This window comes from Asterias amurensis, chromosome 19 (genome assembly GCF_032118995.1).
Source record: "Asterias amurensis chromosome 19, ASM3211899v1".
Taxonomy (NCBI): Eukaryota; Metazoa; Echinodermata; class Asteroidea; order Forcipulatida; family Asteriidae; genus Asterias; species Asterias amurensis.
Genome location: NC_092666.1, coordinates 7,268,276 through 7,286,733, shown reverse-complemented (window position 1 = coordinate 7,286,733; position 18,458 = coordinate 7,268,276). Strand labels below are relative to the sequence as shown.

The 18,458-nt window shown below is 38.4% G+C and overlaps 1 protein-coding gene across 6 annotated transcripts in view; it reads right to left on the bottom strand.

The window, feature by feature from the left end:
- LOC139951264 (roundabout homolog 2-like) overlaps window positions 1-18,458 on the bottom strand; it is a 127,106-nt gene that overhangs the window by 33,436 nt on the left and 75,212 nt on the right. For all 6 annotated transcript variants that reach the window (XM_071950060.1, XM_071950061.1, XM_071950062.1 and 3 more), the window contains 4 exons: window positions 7,506-7,695; window positions 2,235-2,425; window positions 1,320-1,410; window positions 555-693 (listed from right to left, as the gene is read on the bottom strand). In XM_071950060.1, coding sequence (XP_071806161.1) covers window positions 555-693; window positions 1,320-1,410; window positions 2,235-2,425; window positions 7,506-7,695 — 611 coding nt within the window. The remainder of the gene's footprint in view (window positions 1-554; window positions 694-1,319; window positions 1,411-2,234; window positions 2,426-7,505; window positions 7,696-18,458) is intronic.

Sequence of the window (18,458 nt, the reverse complement as noted above, 5' to 3'; positions counted from 1 at the left end):
TCACTCAATAGAGTCTCAGTAAGAAAACATCTGAGGCCTTTCTCACACCTCAGCTTGGGCTCCGGCTTAAGCCCGGTTCGTGCTTCCTGCGAATGCGACTCGAGTTTGACTTGAATTTGACGCCACAAATCTGTTTTCGCAGCGATATTTGCAAGAGAGTTGAGCACAACTCAACTGCTGTGAATTATGCGTTGAGTAAATGTGACGTCAACATTCGTATAGTCGCTGCGAACCAAATAGATTAAGAGCGACTCTAGGTCGACCCAAATAGCTTTTTGTTTCAGACAGTGAACTTCACATAACTTTTACATTGGCTCGGCTCATGACAAGATCAACGTCTGAAATCAAGGCGCCCCAGGGTCGTTTCAAGTGCATCCAGTCGCTCCTAACTGTTTCAGACGTCAAACTTTTCATGTACTGAATTCAGAACTTAATTCAGCGCGACTCTGGAGCGCCAGTCTGAAATGGATGTAAGACTGTCACATCCATAGCCAGTGCAAACCTATTAGACACAGCCCTTATAATGGTTATTATATTAGTGACTCTAGACTGACCTGTCATGAGGTAGCTCACTGCCTTGTTTGGTCCATGTTACTGTTGGTGTAGGATCACCGATAATCTCACATCGAATGATAACGGTATTTCCTGGTGCTATCACTGCATCCTGCAATGGACTTAGGAATGTTGGTGGAGCTACAAAGAAAATAAGAAATAATTTATTATTGAGTCATCCAATTTATCCATAATATTTATTTAGTTGATTTGTTATTTTTTATATTCGTTCAGTAAATTCTGAAACATCAAAAACATACGGCAACAATAACAAGAAATATAATTATATTAGTAAAAAATTTATATAGCGCCATATCCATCGAAAACAATGCTCCATGGCGCTAATACAGAGAAACATTTAAAATATAGATAATCAGCAAAATTAACAAGATATAAAAAATAAGTTTAAAATCAGCAACAAAAAATAAAGCGATAAAATGACAAGCAATTAAAGAAATTAACAATATACAATAGAAAGTTATAATATATACAATAGGAGTATATCAAAAACAAAAAGCAAAAAGAAGCCAAGGGATTGCCCAAAAGCGAACCAAATCACTTTCCAAAGGAGCAATCCCATTAGGTATGTAAATAAGACATAAAAAAGCAATAAAAAAAAGGGGAACATTTTGGAAATTAACCTTTAAAAAACTTATTCAACGCGCGAACAACATTCTTTAAAAATGGCGCGCGTGTCTCCTTCACCAAAGGCAGCATCACCAAAGCGCCCTCTAGTTTTGATGTATAACTCTAAGACTATGACCTACCTTTGACTGTCAGATAGACTGGATCAGTACTCCTAGATCCCATCTGATTGCTGGCTGTACAAACATAGTCACCGGCATCACTCGCACGGGACTAAACACACATCAATATCATATACATTAGTGCACTCCAAGAATTTATTATTTTATTTAAATTAATGCAAATAACGTATTGTTGAAATCTCTGTCCTTACTCTATGTTGAAACAAAAGGCATTACTTATCTGTTTGAATTGTAATGGTGGATATATATACACCAAGTAAGCACTTATGAATGTTTTAGCTAAAGACAATGGGCGAGTTCGTTTAGCTTCCCTGGGTCGACCCCGGTCTGCCCAGGTACGTTCCAATAGCTTTGACGGGGCTCACCCGGGTCAGCCCCCAGTGCCCTGCTTTGGGAGTGGGTCACTTGGGGGTGACCCGATGTGCATGCCATCGCCATCATCAATTAGCTCTTGTCAGGGGCTCACTCAAGTGAGCACTGCAGGGTCGACCCAGGGAAGCCAAATGGAACGCAACCAATGTTGTGAGAACGTGTTGGCCTATGTCTTTTTTTGTGCACCTATGGAGAATGCAGACTTTAGTACTTAATCCATGATACCATAAAGTCGTTTGCTAGTTAGATTTGAATTATGTCTCTTACAATGACTTGCTTAGACACAATGTACCGCTTACGTTTGAATTCCTCAGACCGTAGAGCCAGCTGCTATGTCAAATGGTTTGGGGCAAGCCCTGGGCAAACCCTGGTACCATTTTGCCATGCACACATCAATTGTGAATGGATGTTCACTGTTTTTATGTATCAACGCAAAGGCTTGCCCCTAGTCATGTGACTTATGATCAAGCACATCATTGTACCAGACATTATTCAAAACAGCTTATTTGAGTAAAACAAATTTGACTTGGTGATAATTTGTACCTGTGATATCATGAGGTTGCCATCTTGTAGCACCTTGACTCTATCTCCATCTGTATTCACATCTTGACCGTCTTTACTCCAGCTGACTACAGGCTCTGGATAGCCTCGAGGGGGCTGACACTCTAACACCACTGGCTCTCCGGCAATTGCCTGGGCTGGTGAGGGCTCAAGTCGAAACTCTTCCCGAATATCTGCGTGTGACAAACACAGCGTTACGTTACGAGGATTCATTTACTTATTTGTAAGTTACTTGCCCAAGGAACTACATGTAGGAACGCTCTATAAGTTATGTGTCTATTCATGAATGCATGGCAACTTAGTGTGCACGATAGCACCCTCATACATCCACATTAAAAAGTACACAATTCTTACAAGAACTTAGTTTGAACTTTACACTAAAGGCACTGCGGCCGATTTCACGAATCCCTGGGATTAATCCTAACTCGAGTTAGGACGGGTAACCCGTCTTAACTTAGGATGGGTTCAATTCGTCCTCCGTATTTGGATACGGAACTGAACCCGTCCTAAGTTCTAAGATTAATCCTACATAAGTTAGGAAGAGTTTGGTGAAATCGACGGCTGGACATTTAAATAGTTCCTCAAAATAATTGTTGGCATAAAAATTAACTTGGTAATGTGCAATGGAGAGCTGTTCATAGTTTAAACCAAATTGAAAAACGGCTTCTTCTGAAGTAACATTGTTTTTAAGAAAAAAGTAATTTCCCACTACATATTTGAAAATAATAACAGACCTCAGTTGAGGTCACGAATTCAAGGTATCTAAAAACACACAACTTGTGCGACAAGGGTGTTTCACCAATGGAAATAAAAACAAACAAACAAACAAACAAACAAACACACCAACACCCCAATAAACACATCAACAAACATTCTTCAAAATGATTCCCTTGCTGCACTCACATCCTTCAAAAAGTCTAACATAACCGGAATGAAATTGATATTGATTTGTTGGTAATGCAAGAAATCCTTGAGAATATTCCAGAACATTTGCCTCGAGGTATAAAATGTTCTTTACTGATTTTTTTTTTCCTCCTTTTTTCATTTGGGTATTTTTTCAAATACACGATGCATTTTATGAAGTGGAAAATATATGCACATATAGTGTATAGGCCTACACATTTAGAGTTGTATACAACATGTTCACATGTGCGGGTATAGGAAACAATAAGTAATTCTTGTGCTATATGCTAAAATGGTACACTAACTATTTTTCTTTTGGGTATTTTTCAAATACTCAATGTTTTTTTTCTATGAAGTGGAAAATATAGGCACTGGGCACATGTACATGTAGAGTTGTATTTATAAGAAAGTAACATAAACATGTTTAGTAACCAGCAAAACTTTCTTGTTTATAATGTGCTATAAAGTAACTACCCCCTGAACGACCATAATGATAATAATGAACAGCAAACTAAGGACATCTTTCCAACCAGAGCTTGGGATGAATTTTTTCCAGTTATGGGGAAAGGGGAAAACCATGAACAGGGAAGTTGAATGTGTTTGTTGATGGTGGATCATGCTGTAATCAATAACTCATTAATGTCTCAACTCATCTGACATTTATATATCAAGACTATTGGGACTACAGAAGGTACCAAGGTATATCCACCGGTGGAAACGACACGCCATTGAATTAAAATGATTAAAATAAGACTTAGCGAAGACTAGAATTGATTAAGTCTGAGAGAGATAGGTTAGCATGTGACATAGATTGCTGGCTTATTGATGAAATGCTTGATCCCTGATTGAATCAAGGGGAGCTGTTTGATCAAACCACATTGCATTCATGGCCTCACATAGCCAAGGTATACCATACACTTGTCATATCTTTCGTTAGGAAAGTAATCAATGTTAGATTTAGTGGGCGAGTTTGATAGATTTGTTTGGTAGTGATTTGACACCTATCTCTAAGCATGTCTAATTCTTTCCGTATGAACACATTCTAATCTGTTATTCCTTAAAATGACGATCTACTTGTATACATGTGGAAGCCATTCTTAAACCATCCAACCCATAGACCTTACGGGCAATTCCATGGTAAGTCCCATTACACTTTTCTGTGACATTTCTTGATCTTGGTGCTAGTAGTTCTATGATGTGAGATATTCTTTCCACTAAGTTTACAGACTAATTTGTACTTGACACCCAAGGCTTTGGATTGATGACATTATAAATGTTGTGGGCTTTGTACTCTGGATGTTATAACGTTGTAAAAAGCGGTCAGTTGCATTACACAAAAAGGACATGGTTAAAAACACACTTTTCATAATTCAAAAATTTCCTCAACCAAAAAGCTTGCGAACGTGTTACTATATGTAACACACAACTCTTAAACATGAGTATCCAACAACTTATAAATGGTCAGCAACCTGAACTTTCAGATATACATAGCAAAACCATGGTCAGTCGCATTACGGTCAGTCGCATTACAGTTTTCCATTTAATTTAGACACGCCTACATGGGGCCCAAGCTGAGTTCTTATTTGGCAAAATTGGGTTCATTCCTTGTCAACAACTAAAAATAAATTGGTTTCATATGTTAGCTATAACTTCCAAGTGGAAAGAAAGTTGTGACAAAAACTTGATTTTTTGGTGTCATGTCCATGTTTGCTTGGAATTGCCCATATGCATTGACCCCATCTTTAGATTATATTTAAAAAATATCTATTCTCGATATCGAGAACTACAGATTTATTTCTAACACATGTCATGACACGGCAAAACGTGCGGAAACAAGGTTGGGTTTTCCCGTTATTTTCCCCCGACTCCGGTGACTGATTGAGCCTAAATATTCACAGGTTTGTTATTTTATATTTAAGTTGTGATACACGAAATGTGGGCCTTGGATAATACTGTTTACCCAAAAGGTTCCAATGGCTTTAAAGCAGATTTTGATTCAAAATAATTATAATGGAACAAAAACACAATAATAAGTTATAACCGCTATTTTGTTTTTTATTTTAAAAACAAATATACCCCAATATGCACAGAATGTCAAAGCCGGGCAATATTTGCTGACTGCTTCTGCAGGACTATGAGTATTGAACTTAGGTAGAGAGGTTCCCACGAGAAATGTCTCTCCACTCTCCACACAAGAAAGTAGGAGAGTGTGTGCTTAATCTACAGCTAGAGAGACTGATTAATTGGAGTTATGTGGAAGGACATTACACAAGGGAGTCAGTGTTGTCTCAAGGCAAAACTGCCAATTGATTGAGATTGTCAGGCACAGCTTCTACCATTGATGATAGGCAGGCTAGTAATGGACCATATTAATGATCAGCAGGATGTCCAGTTAGAGCCTTCTACACATTACAGTACGGACCTGCTTTTCCCACTTAAAGCTGCTGCTATATAATAACTGATCAATTTATATAACTGGGGTCTAACTGTAAACACTGACGAGCTAGCCAGCAAAGAGAACTTGCTATTTGCTAGCCTATCTGTTATTAGAGCATTGAGGTCAACCAGTATTCCCTAATGTTAACGGCACCGGACACCTTTGGTAATTGTCAAAGACCAGTATTCTCACTTGGGCTTCCCAACATCTGTATAACATAACAAATTTGTTAAAGTTTTGACTCAATTGGTCGTTGAAGTTGCGAGAGAACAATGTCCACTTCATGCCTTCTTAACATTACAGTATGGGACTAAGGCACTGGACACTATTGGTAATTATAAAAACTCACTTGGTAACGAGCAATGGAGAGCTATTGATAGTATAACACATTGCGAGAAATGACTCCCTATGAAGTAACAAAGTTCTTGAGAAAGAAGTATTTTCTCACTAAAATATTTTAATTGAGTTTGAGACCTCAGCTGAGGTCTCGAGTCTGAAAGCAAACAACTTGTGCGACAAGGGTGTTTTTTCTTCAATTTTTTCTCCCAACATACACGTAGAAGTTATAACAGCATAAAATGACTAATCAGTGAAAATTTTGACTCAATTGGTTATAGAAGTTGCAAGAGAATAATGAAAGAAAACACCCTTGTTGCACTTTTTTTTTTTGCTTTCAGATGCCTTAAAAGGGCATTTTAATATTTGAGTGAGAAATTACTGTTGTAACCAGCTTAGAGCACCCATTGTTTGAGCCATAACTTTGTAGAAAAAAGTACTAATTCATCGAATCAAACTACTTTGGACCAGTGCAATGAAACAACAGTGAACCATTGCATTCCAACAAGCTTCATTCCACGTACTGCATCTCTTTGAACTTCTTCCCTGGTGCATGTTTCCCTCCATCCTACAATCTAGACTGTTTTAAAGGCAGTGGACACTATTGGTAATTACTCAAAATAACTATTAGCATAAAACCTTACTTGGTAACGAGTAATGGGGAGAGGTTGATAGTATAAAACATTGTGAGAAACAGCTACCTCTGAAGTGACGTAGTTTTCGAGAAAGAAGTAATTTTTCACGAATTTGATTTCGAGACCTCAGATTTAGAATTTGAGGTCTCGAAATCAAGCATCTGAAAGCACACAACTTCGTGTGAGAAGGGCGTTTTTCCTTTTATTATTATCTCCCAACTTCAATGACCAATTGACCTCAAATCTTCACAGGTTTGTTTTTTTTATGCATATGTTGAGATACACCAAGTGAGAAGACTGGTCTTTGACAGTTACCAATAGTGTACAGTGTCTTTAAACGTATTCATTTAATATTCCTTGCAGAGAGATGACTTAATGTGATGTTGGTGAGTAATTTGTATGCAGTAGCAGACAGATGAGCCTTCATCCTGCAGACATGCAGGGACCAAAAATGGCAGGTCATTAAGCAACCCCTTTACGCTTAAAGGATTGGGTACGTTGTGAACACAAAACACAATGTTCCACAGATTTACATTAAACTTACAGGGTTTGAAGATAATGATAGTAGAAAGCTTCCATTAAAATGTTACTTGCTGAGGTGCTGTAGTTTTTGATAAAATGCGTTAAAATATGCCCCTATTGACCCAATTCACCTGACATCATCATCAGAATAATCTTGCATGCGCCATTTTGGTGGTCAATGTAAATGTGTGTTATTCAGTGAAGTGCGCATTTTAGGCAACGCAGCGTTTACACGTAAACCTATTTAACACCAACATGGTGAGCGTGGCATCAGTTGCCGCGTGTGACGCACGTGCAAGGGGTCAATATCCCAAGCCAAATAAAATTTAAAATGAAATAAAAACAAAATCACAGGTGTCTAAAATATTATTGTTCACATGGAAACACAATTGTATTTGACAGTTACATATGTATACTTACATGTGACTTCTAACGTTGCGTTATTGCTGTAGGCTTCGCCCAGATAGTTGGAGGCTAAACATTGATACGTTCCGACATCGGCGTTGCCTTTACTATGAATGACTCTAAGGAAGAACAGTTCTCCAGCGGTAAGAATAGAGCGATGAGTATCTCCTAATAACAAGTCTAATCTTTCACCATCCTTCAGCCACTGTTAGGAATAAACAAACAAAGTCATACTTATCAACAACATCATCAAATACTGCTTGGTCATAATAAACAACAGATAGGCATGTCAAAAACCCCATTCACACAAGAGCAATTTAGCAAGGGTCCTGTGCTAAATTGTAACATGATTGTAAAATTTTACAAAATGTACTTCCTGTGAAAGGACAGTAATTTTTCTACTGTCAAAGTTCCTTTGCAAAATCTTATCAGATATTGCTACATTTTACAACCATGGCATGCTAAAATTAATTCCTAAAACATAGCTCCAGGCCTGACACTTCACGGAGGCAACGAAGGCGATTGCCTCCGTTGCCCCTAGCCATTGCCATGGTGCCCTTGAAATGCTCTGACAGTAGAAATTTACAATTTCCTCATAGGGTGCCCTTTGCCAACGAGAAAATGCCTTGGTGCCCCTACCCTTTCAAAAACGAAGCATACGGGCCTGTAGCTCAGCTTATGTTTAATATATGAAAATTTGCATCGTGGATAAAGAATATTAATTTTGGTTTTACCCATATACACCAAGGTGTATTGGCACTGTACTTTCCCGAGCTCTGCCAAAATATAGGATTCCATTTGCCTCTAGCCACCAGGCAATTAAGGTCGTGGGTTTGAATCCCACCCAAGTAATTGAGTTGAAATGGTTTATTGATAAAAACGTCATCGCAGCCAGGGGCCGAATTAAGAAATTCTTTACAGATAAGAATACTTTACAAATAAATGCCTGCCTGTGATTTTTTTTTCAAAGAGCTTGGGAACGTACTGAATATACAGTACTTAACACACATCAATGTATGGATTAAACCACAATTAATACTCATGCTCATCTTTTTTTCACGGAATTCAAAGTATTGTAGCAATTAATACAAATCTGAAAATGGCTTTAAGAGATAATTCCAATTTGACGAGAAAACGCCTGTTTTGGATGTGTTTAATGACAGCTCAACACATTAATGACTGAGTGCGTTCATGGGTACAGATTGATCAAATGCATGACACTAAAAATTATATATGAATCAGTCTAAATTGCCAATGTATGCTTAGTTCATAATTTGAACCACTTAAGGGAATTGGAAAATCTAGCACAATCCGCTTAATGAGTTTTTAACACAAATGTGCTGAAATGACAGTCATTGCGCATCCATGCCTAATACTTTACGGAGGCAACGTAGGCGATTGCCTCAGTGCCCCCTGATCATTGCCTTGGTGCCCTTCAAATGCTATAGTAGAAATATACAATATCCTCATAGGGTGGTGCCCTTTACCAAAAGGAGAAAAAGCCTTGGTGCCCTTGCCCCTTTCAAAATGAAGCAAACAGGCCTGAAAGCCTGCAATGTGCGCATATCGACACACAATTCACGCAAATGTCCCATTCTTGCCCATTCCCACAGGCAGCAAATGCAGATTTTCGTGTAGAAAACATCTGAGGTACATTGCATCATGTTGTAAGGAAGTAATCAAGAGACCAAATTCTTGTTCTGAGAAGAACCAGTGTTAAAGGAACGTTACAGAATTGGCTAGCTGAATATGAATTTTGAAAAGAGAAGGGGTTCGCCCCGGTGTTCCTGGTTGTGGCTGCTTCATGCGTCGTAGCACCTTGTAAACCCTTATAAGTGCTACAAAATTGGGTCTCAGAATCCATCACTGCAATAACCTATCTTTCTGGAAGTTTGTATATACTCAGCGCCATGAGTACCTTGTTTGGTAGATACATGCGCTATATAAGACCTTGATATTATTATTATATTATTGCGAAAAGAATTCGTGAAGATCACAGATTTACATCAAACTTACAAGAACTAATAATAACGATAGAAAACATCCCTTGAAATATTTTTGTCTGAAAAGTCATATTTGATGAGAAATAAATAATCTAATTTCGCGTTTGGAGTTTATCGCTCAGTGAACGTTTAATTAATTTGTTTTTCGCATCGATTTCATTCAAAATGAGTACTCGGGTTTTCACCATTTTCTTGTGACCCAGATGGCCAACCGCTCTCAAACTTTTACAGGTTTGTCACTTTATGTATGACATAAAGTGCTTACACTGCTAGCAACTGTTTTGTTAGCAAAACCAATTCGGTAATGTTCCTTTAAATTAAATGTAAGTCTAATGTATGTTTTTGTTGTGTCGCACTAACAGTGTATAAAAAGTAGCATATAAAAAATACAATATCTTGATCGTATGAGGTTAACTTTACTGTATAGGGTCAGCGTTTTGAATGAAGGTAGGATGTGTATTACAAAATGAATGCATGTTGCATGCAGTAAGTTAATCCAAACACAAAGCCAGCTTAACAATGATCATCATACATGAGAAAACCACAATATCATGATTGATGGCACCTCCTACAATTGGATTCAATACCTATCAAGATTTACAAAGACACACAAATGAAAAACCGTTCATTTGGCTGCTGCAGTTCATAACCAAACGTTGTTTTTTTCTAAAAAATAAAAATAAACCCCAAAACAGGGTGCGGTAAAAGTCATTCCTGCTACGGACACGGATATAATAGTAATGTCAAAGTCCTATATAGGTACTCAAGACGCTGATATGGAATTTCTCCGTGTGCAATTTCGACCATCTCCATCCAATTCTGTGAAACTCATGACACGTTTTGCTCTATTTGTAGCATTTCAATTTGAGTCAAAACATATTTTCAAGATATACTTATGATTGATTTCCAGTGTTACATATCAATTAACAAGCAAAAATAGTTAAAGGCATGACAATAAAGGTAGCTAAAGTTGCCTATTCCTAACCCCCCTCTTTTCCTTTCCCGGTCTTGAGCCAAGTCATACCAGAATCCATGGCCCAAGAGACTGTGGTCCAAGTCACCTAAAAATTTACTCAAGAGTAGACCGGTCTCAAGTCTCAAGTCTGAGACCAGCCAGACTCGAGTCCTCCAAAGCACTGGTCTGCACAAATTCTCAACAGATCCAAAAAACTGACAAATATGAAGGGCTGCAATGAAGAACACCTGAGCAAAATGTTCAGGAATGTGCATTATCACTCCATGGTCATTGTCCATTCGATGCCAATCAATCAATCAATCAATCAATCAATCAATCAGAGGGAATTTATATAGCACCGTGGTCAACCAAAGTTGTTCCAACGCGCTCAAGACTGTTGGATAAGATACACTTGTTGGAATAGAAAACATTTGAGGAGTTTCTTGCCCAGGTCTACATAATGTGCTGTACATCAGCAAGCAATATAGGGAGTTTTTGTTTTCGACGATGGATGGTTCTGCGATGGATGGTTCTGCGACGAATGGTTCTGCGACGAATGGTTCTGCGACGATAGTGATGACATTTTGCATCATCTGCACATGCGTCGGCTTTGAAGATGATCGTCCCCCAATGTCAACAACAGTACTTGGGATGAATCTACATTGTGCTGAAAACGAAAACCTCGGCTGATAACTACATACCGTCGCAGAACCATCCGTCTTTTAAAACGAAAACTTCCTATTATCTTGACATACAAGGACCTTAAAGCCGATGATATGAACAGGTGTAACCAAAGCCTGTTTTGAACACTGGATAAGCTTATCGCATCTACGTATGGTTAAGACACGTCCAACACAGGACAATAGGCAGAAACTGCATTATAATCTGAATCTTAGTGAAGAAGAGACAGTCAGACATCTTTGTTTATAATATGCAGTCACGTCTAGACAATCCAATTATCATGTAATAAACATAATATACAGGCTTTATAAAATATCACAATAACAGGCTTTCTTCTAATCCAAACTCTGCCATAAACAAAACTCACAATTCAATTTGTGATCAAATTGAGCTGCAGTTACTGAATAGCCTACTGGATCACACTAAAGCCCCTTTCACATGAGAGCAATTTAGCAAGGGTCCCTTGCTAAATTGTAGCATGGCTGTACAATTTAACAAAGTGTACCTTGTGTGAAAGGACAACAATTTGTTTTCACCTGTCCAAATTCTCATGCAAAATCTTGTCAAACTTTGTGACATACGTATTACAACCATGCTAAAATTAAGCAAGGGATCCCCGTTAAATTGCTGCCGTGTGAATAGCACTTAAGCTGACAGATACTGAGTGCTGGATTGTTATCCCTTCAATGGCAGATGCTATATGGAGACTTCAATCAGAACCACTAATCCTATTCAGATTTGTCATTTATTTTTCAACCATCCCTATTCAGTATGTAAATTATAGTGAATTCAATTACACTTTAGTCTCCTGGAAAACTGTACATGTAACTCACTTCAATGACGTCATCTTCTATCCAATCAAAGTTACAAAACACATGAATCAAGGATTATTTGATGATCTACTGTCAAACCAGAGACCTATATTTTTTTACATATTGACCAATTATCTAGCAACCATTATATTCTTTATCAGGAATAGACTATCTAGCCACTATTATATTCTTTATCAGGAATAGACTATCTAGCCACTATTATATTCCTTATAAGGAATAGACCTAGGCTATATCATGGTGAAGCCATCTTGAATTTCTCCTATTGATATGAATGTTATTATCAAACCGAGGCTGGAAGAACAAAACAGTCTGTTCCTATTTGCAAAATGATTGTCAGCATTCTTTATTGTTATTTGATCTGAGGAACATGACCAAGATGGAGGTCTACTATAGAAAGGAGATGCTCTTTTATGAAACAGACCAATGCATAAGAGATGTTACATTTGCATCGGGGATAAAATTTAACATCTCTTATATTGTTGCCGTACCCGCGCTGCCAAAACATAGGATTCGAACTGCCTCTAACTACCGGGCAATCTCGGTAATCTAGTTGGTAGACACTGCTCTAGAGGGTTGTGGGTTCAAATCCCATCTGAGTAATATGCATGTGATTTTTTTCACAGGACTCGCGTAAGTACTTAGTATATAGTTCTACACAAATCGGTGTATGGGAACAATTCAAACTTAACGCCCCTACTCATGTTGTAGCTGTAGCCATAGTCCCTGACATACATGTACACGTAGTCCTAGTTGCTATACATAGTCTACTTGTCAGGCCCACACTATATTTCAAGCTACACATGTAGCATACATGTAAGAGGTTTTATTTTAAGCCAACAAACAAATTTTGAATTTATGTTGGGGGGGGGCAAGAATTTATGAGCATAACGAACAGCTGCACAGAACAAAATCAGGAATAATTTTTACTTATAAATTGACCAACGCAACTCGCACACTGCTGATATATTGATTTAGTGTGAAGAGCAACTGACAGTCTCTTCACACAAGAGCAATGTAGCGAGGTTCCCTTGCTAAATTACAGCATGGTTGTACAATTTTACAAAATGTACCTCATGTGAAAGGACAACAAATGTGTCTACTGTCCAAGTTCTCTTGGTCAAACATTGCTACATTTTACAACCATGCTAAAATTAAGCAAGGGACCCCAGTTAAAATGCTGTCGTGTGAACAGCACTTTTGTGTATGACCATCATCAGACATACATGTACCAAAGTGTGTACAACCAAAGTACCTTGCTAAAATGCCAAGATCTCCGTAACCCATGGCAACAAGACCATCATACTAATCCGTCCTACTCATTGCGTCTTCTTCACACCTGCTATGTCAGCACGACACACAAACAACGCCCTAACACAAACAGCCTACATAAATTGTCAAACACATCAAATTTTCATACAGTGTGACGTTCAAATCATGGATATGTATCCAGGGAAAACAAAATTGGGCTGTATTCAAAAATACAGAAATTAGCTTGCTCCAAGATGTAAAGGCAGTGGACACTATTGGTAACTACTCAAAATAAATATTTATCTTCTTGATTACAAATAAAGGGGAGAGGTTGATAGTATAAAACATTGTGAGAAACAGCTCCCTCTGAAGTACTAAACATAGTTCTCGACAAAGAAGTAATTTTCCATAAATTTGATTTCAAGATCTCAGATGTAGGTCTCGAAATCAAGCATCTGAAAGCACACAACTTCGTGTGACAAGGGTGTTTTTTCTTCCATTATTATCTTGCAACTTCGTCAACTGAATGAGCTCAATTTTTTTTTTTGAGTTTTGTTATTTTATGCATTGTTGAGATTCATCAACTGTGAAGACTAGTCTCCAACACTTACCAATAGTGTACAGTGACTTTAAATCACTTAAATAAAGCTAATTAATGCATTCAGTTTGTATTGAATTGACACAATATGGCAGCGAAGAAATAAAGATATGGCAGGAAAATGTATTCCATTGTTTAGACTTGACGCACGATGGTTCTAGACCAATGAAATTGCACGAAACGAGGTGTATTCTGACATGCATTGAATTACCTGTGCTGTGGACGTGTACATCTAGTCAGGTACAGCATGGATCAAGGACCCAGATAGGCCTATGTGCATGAATAGTCCATGGAGGTAGAACTCCATGAATAGTCAGACATACATTATACCTTCACGTACTCAATATGACCAGGTGCAAAAAAGAACACCCCATGAATCACTATGCACCCCTTCTTGTTTTTAGTCCACATTCATTTACATACTTTGGTCATGTATTGATTGTGCACGATGTGTTTGAGGATTACTCAATGTTTCTGAAACGATCCTTACAAAGATGGCTACGGTGTTACATTTAGTCTTCCTCGATGGTCTGACAAACCGTTCTTTCTCTTGGTCGGTTCCTTCCCTATGGATTTCACTCCCCATCAAACTGAGACAGGAGATTTCCTTCAATACTTTCAAGATTAAACTCAAAAGCCATCTCTTCTAATCGGCTGTTTCTTCCTGTTTATTTTGTTTAATTGTTTCCTGGATGTTAGTTTTGTAAGGGTTCCTGCCAGGAGTGTCACCTGTGACAATCATGGCGCATTGTAAGTTTTCTATATTATTATTATTGAGAAACCTACTTAATTGTCCCTGCAAAGTGATCCTTAAGTACTAATGTTACTAGCTCTTTTACCGAGCAACAACCTGTCCTGCCCAGGAATGTTATCCTTAAGTACTAATGTTTCTTGCTCTTTTACCGAGCAACAACCTGTCCTGCCCAGGAATGTTATCCTTAAGTACTAATGTCCCTTGCTCTTTTACTGGGACAAACAACCTGTCCTGCCCAGGAATGTTATCCTTAAGTACTAATGTCCCTTGCTCTTTTACCAAGCAACAACCTGTCCTGCCCAGGAATGTTATCCTTAAGTACTAATGTTCCTTGCTCTTTTACCAGGGCAAACAACCTGTCCTGCCCAGGAATGTTATTCTTAAGTACTAACGTTCCTTGCTCTTTTACTGGGACAAACAAACTGTCCTGCCCAGGAATGTTATCCTTAAGTACTAATGTTCCTTGCTCTTTTACTGGGTCAAACAACCTGTCCTGCCCAGGAATGTTATCCTTAAGTACTAATGTCCCTTGCTCTTTTACCGGGGCAAACAACTGTCCTGCCCAAGAATGTTATCCTTAAGTACTAATGTTCCTCACTCTTTTACCGGGGCAAACAACCTGTCCTGCCCAGGAATGTTATCCTTAACTACTAATGTCCCTTGCTCTTTTACCGGGGCAAACAACTGTCCTGCCCAGGAATGTTATCCTTAAGTACTAATGTTCCTTGCTCTTTTACGCGGGGCAAACAACTGTCCTGCCCAGGAATGTTATCCTTAAGTACTAATGTTCCTTGCTCTTTTACGCGGGGCAAACAACCTGTCCTGCCCAGGAATGTTATCCTTAAGTACTAATGTTCCTTGCTCTTTTACCATGGCAAACAACCTGTCCTGCCCAGGAATGTTATCCTGAAGTACTAATGTTCCTTGCTTTTTTTTCCCAGGGAAAACAACCTGTCCTGCCCAGGAATGGTATCCTTAAGTACTAATGTTCCTTGCTCTTTTACCAGGGCAAAAACCTGTCCTGCCCAGGAATGTGATCCAGACATACTTATGTTCCATGCTCTTTCAAACCACGCCTAAAAGCTGTCCTGCCCTGGCATGTGATCCTCACTAGATCTATTTACATTGTACACACATATCTGACCTCCACATTACACACTCATTACTTTGCTTTCTTTTTAACTTTGGTTTTACTTTCTACATTTTGGGGATAATGATCACAACGTCCATGGTGAGAGATATTTGATCCACGTAACCCTAGAAGGACCTCTCTACAGGTAGTAGAGAATGAAAGCAGAAGAATTGGTTGATGAGTGGTATTGAATGTGTCTTGGGAATAGGTTTGACACGGCAAGCCCTCTGGCTGAGTATACAGCTGCAACCATAGTATGCAGCTTCCTTCAAGAATAGTAGTCATCAAGTTCAAGTAGAGACTTCACAATTTTCAGTACAAGTTTAGAATTTCATTTTTACTCTCAAGTCAAGAAATCAAAGGTGGAGACTCAGTTTTTAGTCACATATCCAAAAGCGCTTTCACAAGACAGCAATTTAGCAGGGGGTCCCTTGCTAAATTTTAGCATGGTTGTAAAATGTAGCCATTTTTTGACAAGATTTTACAAGAGACCTTCTACAGTACACAAATTGTTGTCCTTTCACACAAGGTATATTTTGGTAAAATTGTATAACCACGCTCAAATTTAGCAAGGGACCCTTGCTAAATGGCTCTCGTGTGAAAGGGACTTAAAGGATTTGGGTACTTTTTCAAAATGTCCACAGATTTTATACCATAATAATATACCATAACTGGTTAATACGTTTTTACATGCTAGAACTTAAGACAACAATTATTTTTCGTGACATTGTTTTACTCATTTCTCAAAAACTACAGCACCTCAGCAAGTAATATTTAATATTTTAAGGGAAGCTTTCTACCAGCATTATCTTCAAGCTGTGTGAGTTAAATGTAAATCTGTGGACATTGTGTTTTGTGTCCTTCCAAAAAGTACCCCTTTGACAACAAGTTTGGCCATTCAAAACACAACTTGAATTGAATGAACGGTTATGATAGCAACATAAAATTCAGACAGGTTTCAAAATCTAACCTTGGTACCTTTAGTGGAGACATTTCAGATTTTAGTGGGGCTTAGTATTGTTGTTGTATAATACTTGGTATTTATGGGGAATCTGCTATACATCATTTTACCAAAATACTCATACAATGTCAACACTCTCTATCAGTATTTCTGGTATTCTAAAAAGAAACGGACTTATACATGTATGCATGAATTCCTATGCAGAATAGAAAAACACCATTTCACTTAATCCTTCCGGAGTACTGAATACATGTACCTGTATATATTACACGTTGTTATAGTCACTCTGTGTGGCACATCTACTCAACCAAAGTAGTAGATATTTTATATGTGACTGCAGGCCTCTATGCTTCGTTTTTGAAAGGGCAAGGGCACCAAGGCATTTTCTCGTTGGTAAAGGGCACCCTATGAGAAAACTGTCAATTTCTACTGGAGCATTTCAAGGGCACCAAGGCAATGACCATAGGGCATGGAGGCGATCGCCTCCGTAAAGTATAGACCTTTATCATGCTGTCACCATCTTGGTCATGTTCCCCGTTTCCCAAAACAATAATGAATGCTAACATTCATTGCGCGTGGCACCAGACTATTATTTCGTCTAGCCTCAGTTTGGATACAATGAGTTGGAATGGAGTAAAAATCAAGATGGCCACACTGTGATAAAGGTCTACACAGGCCAGTGTCTGGGAAGTTGGCTTGTCAATCTTGATATTTCAGACGAACTAGAGGGCGCACTGGTGATGTTTCTTGCACAAACGCGACGGGACCACAAGGAGACACGCGCGCGCCATTCTGTACGCGCGTTGAATATGAAGTACACGTTGGAGTTTGTGTTTATTGAACGCTACTCGATGCTGTTTTGTCAACTTACAAAAAGGCTGCACAAACACCCACGTGCGATGCCTGTTTCCTCAATAGGCCAGTGCGCCCTCTAGTTCTTATATATAACTCTATGGTCGATGCATATAAATCAGAAAGGGGTTTTCTACAATAACTGTTTAGGCAGCAGGTCTCTAATGGGATCCTTGTGATTATTGTTTCTTCAATACTGCCCTTCAATAATCACTTACTCTGTCTTCATTATCAAACTGATTCGATTAATTTCATTCACCTCTGGGAAATATAAAAAAATACTAGCTTTGTCTTGGACGAGTCTTTTGGCTAAGTAAAAAGCTCTCTAAGTATTTCCAGCGGCAGAAAGAAAGTTAATCAGGTTAAATGCAGTGCGGTGTCAGTTTGAATATTTCAGTGGTTGAGTCACCGTCTTCAGGCTGCATATTGTGGTCAGTAGACACTTAACATGGCTTGGGTTGAATGCTTGGTTGGATTTAGTATCGTCTTAAATTTACCATTGGTAAAGAAGGTCTGTAACCCTTGCAAACTACTTTGCTTTTAACTCTTAAACTGCATCTAACAACATTTGCGCCAATGATTGTCTACCTGCATGATCATTTATGACAGATCAAACCATTCACGTTGCTACATGTAGGCCCCCACCCCCTATGTGTTGTCGCCAAGTAAAATACTTGATCTTTTAAAATGGTCTTACCGAAGATTTATGGGGGGGTTTTCTCAGGGTTTTTTTTTTCTTTTTTTTTCAGGGAAAAAAACATATATTATTCATAAACAAGAAAGTCTTAAAATCAAAATTGTCCAAAATATCAAGAAAAGCGTGACAATGAGAACTGTGCCTCTAATCTGAAAGTATTCAGGCTCAACAAATCAGTAAGGTTTTTTTATACAAACAAAAACTTGTAAGTAGGCCTATTTTTTTATAATTCAAAATGTGTTTCTATATGTACA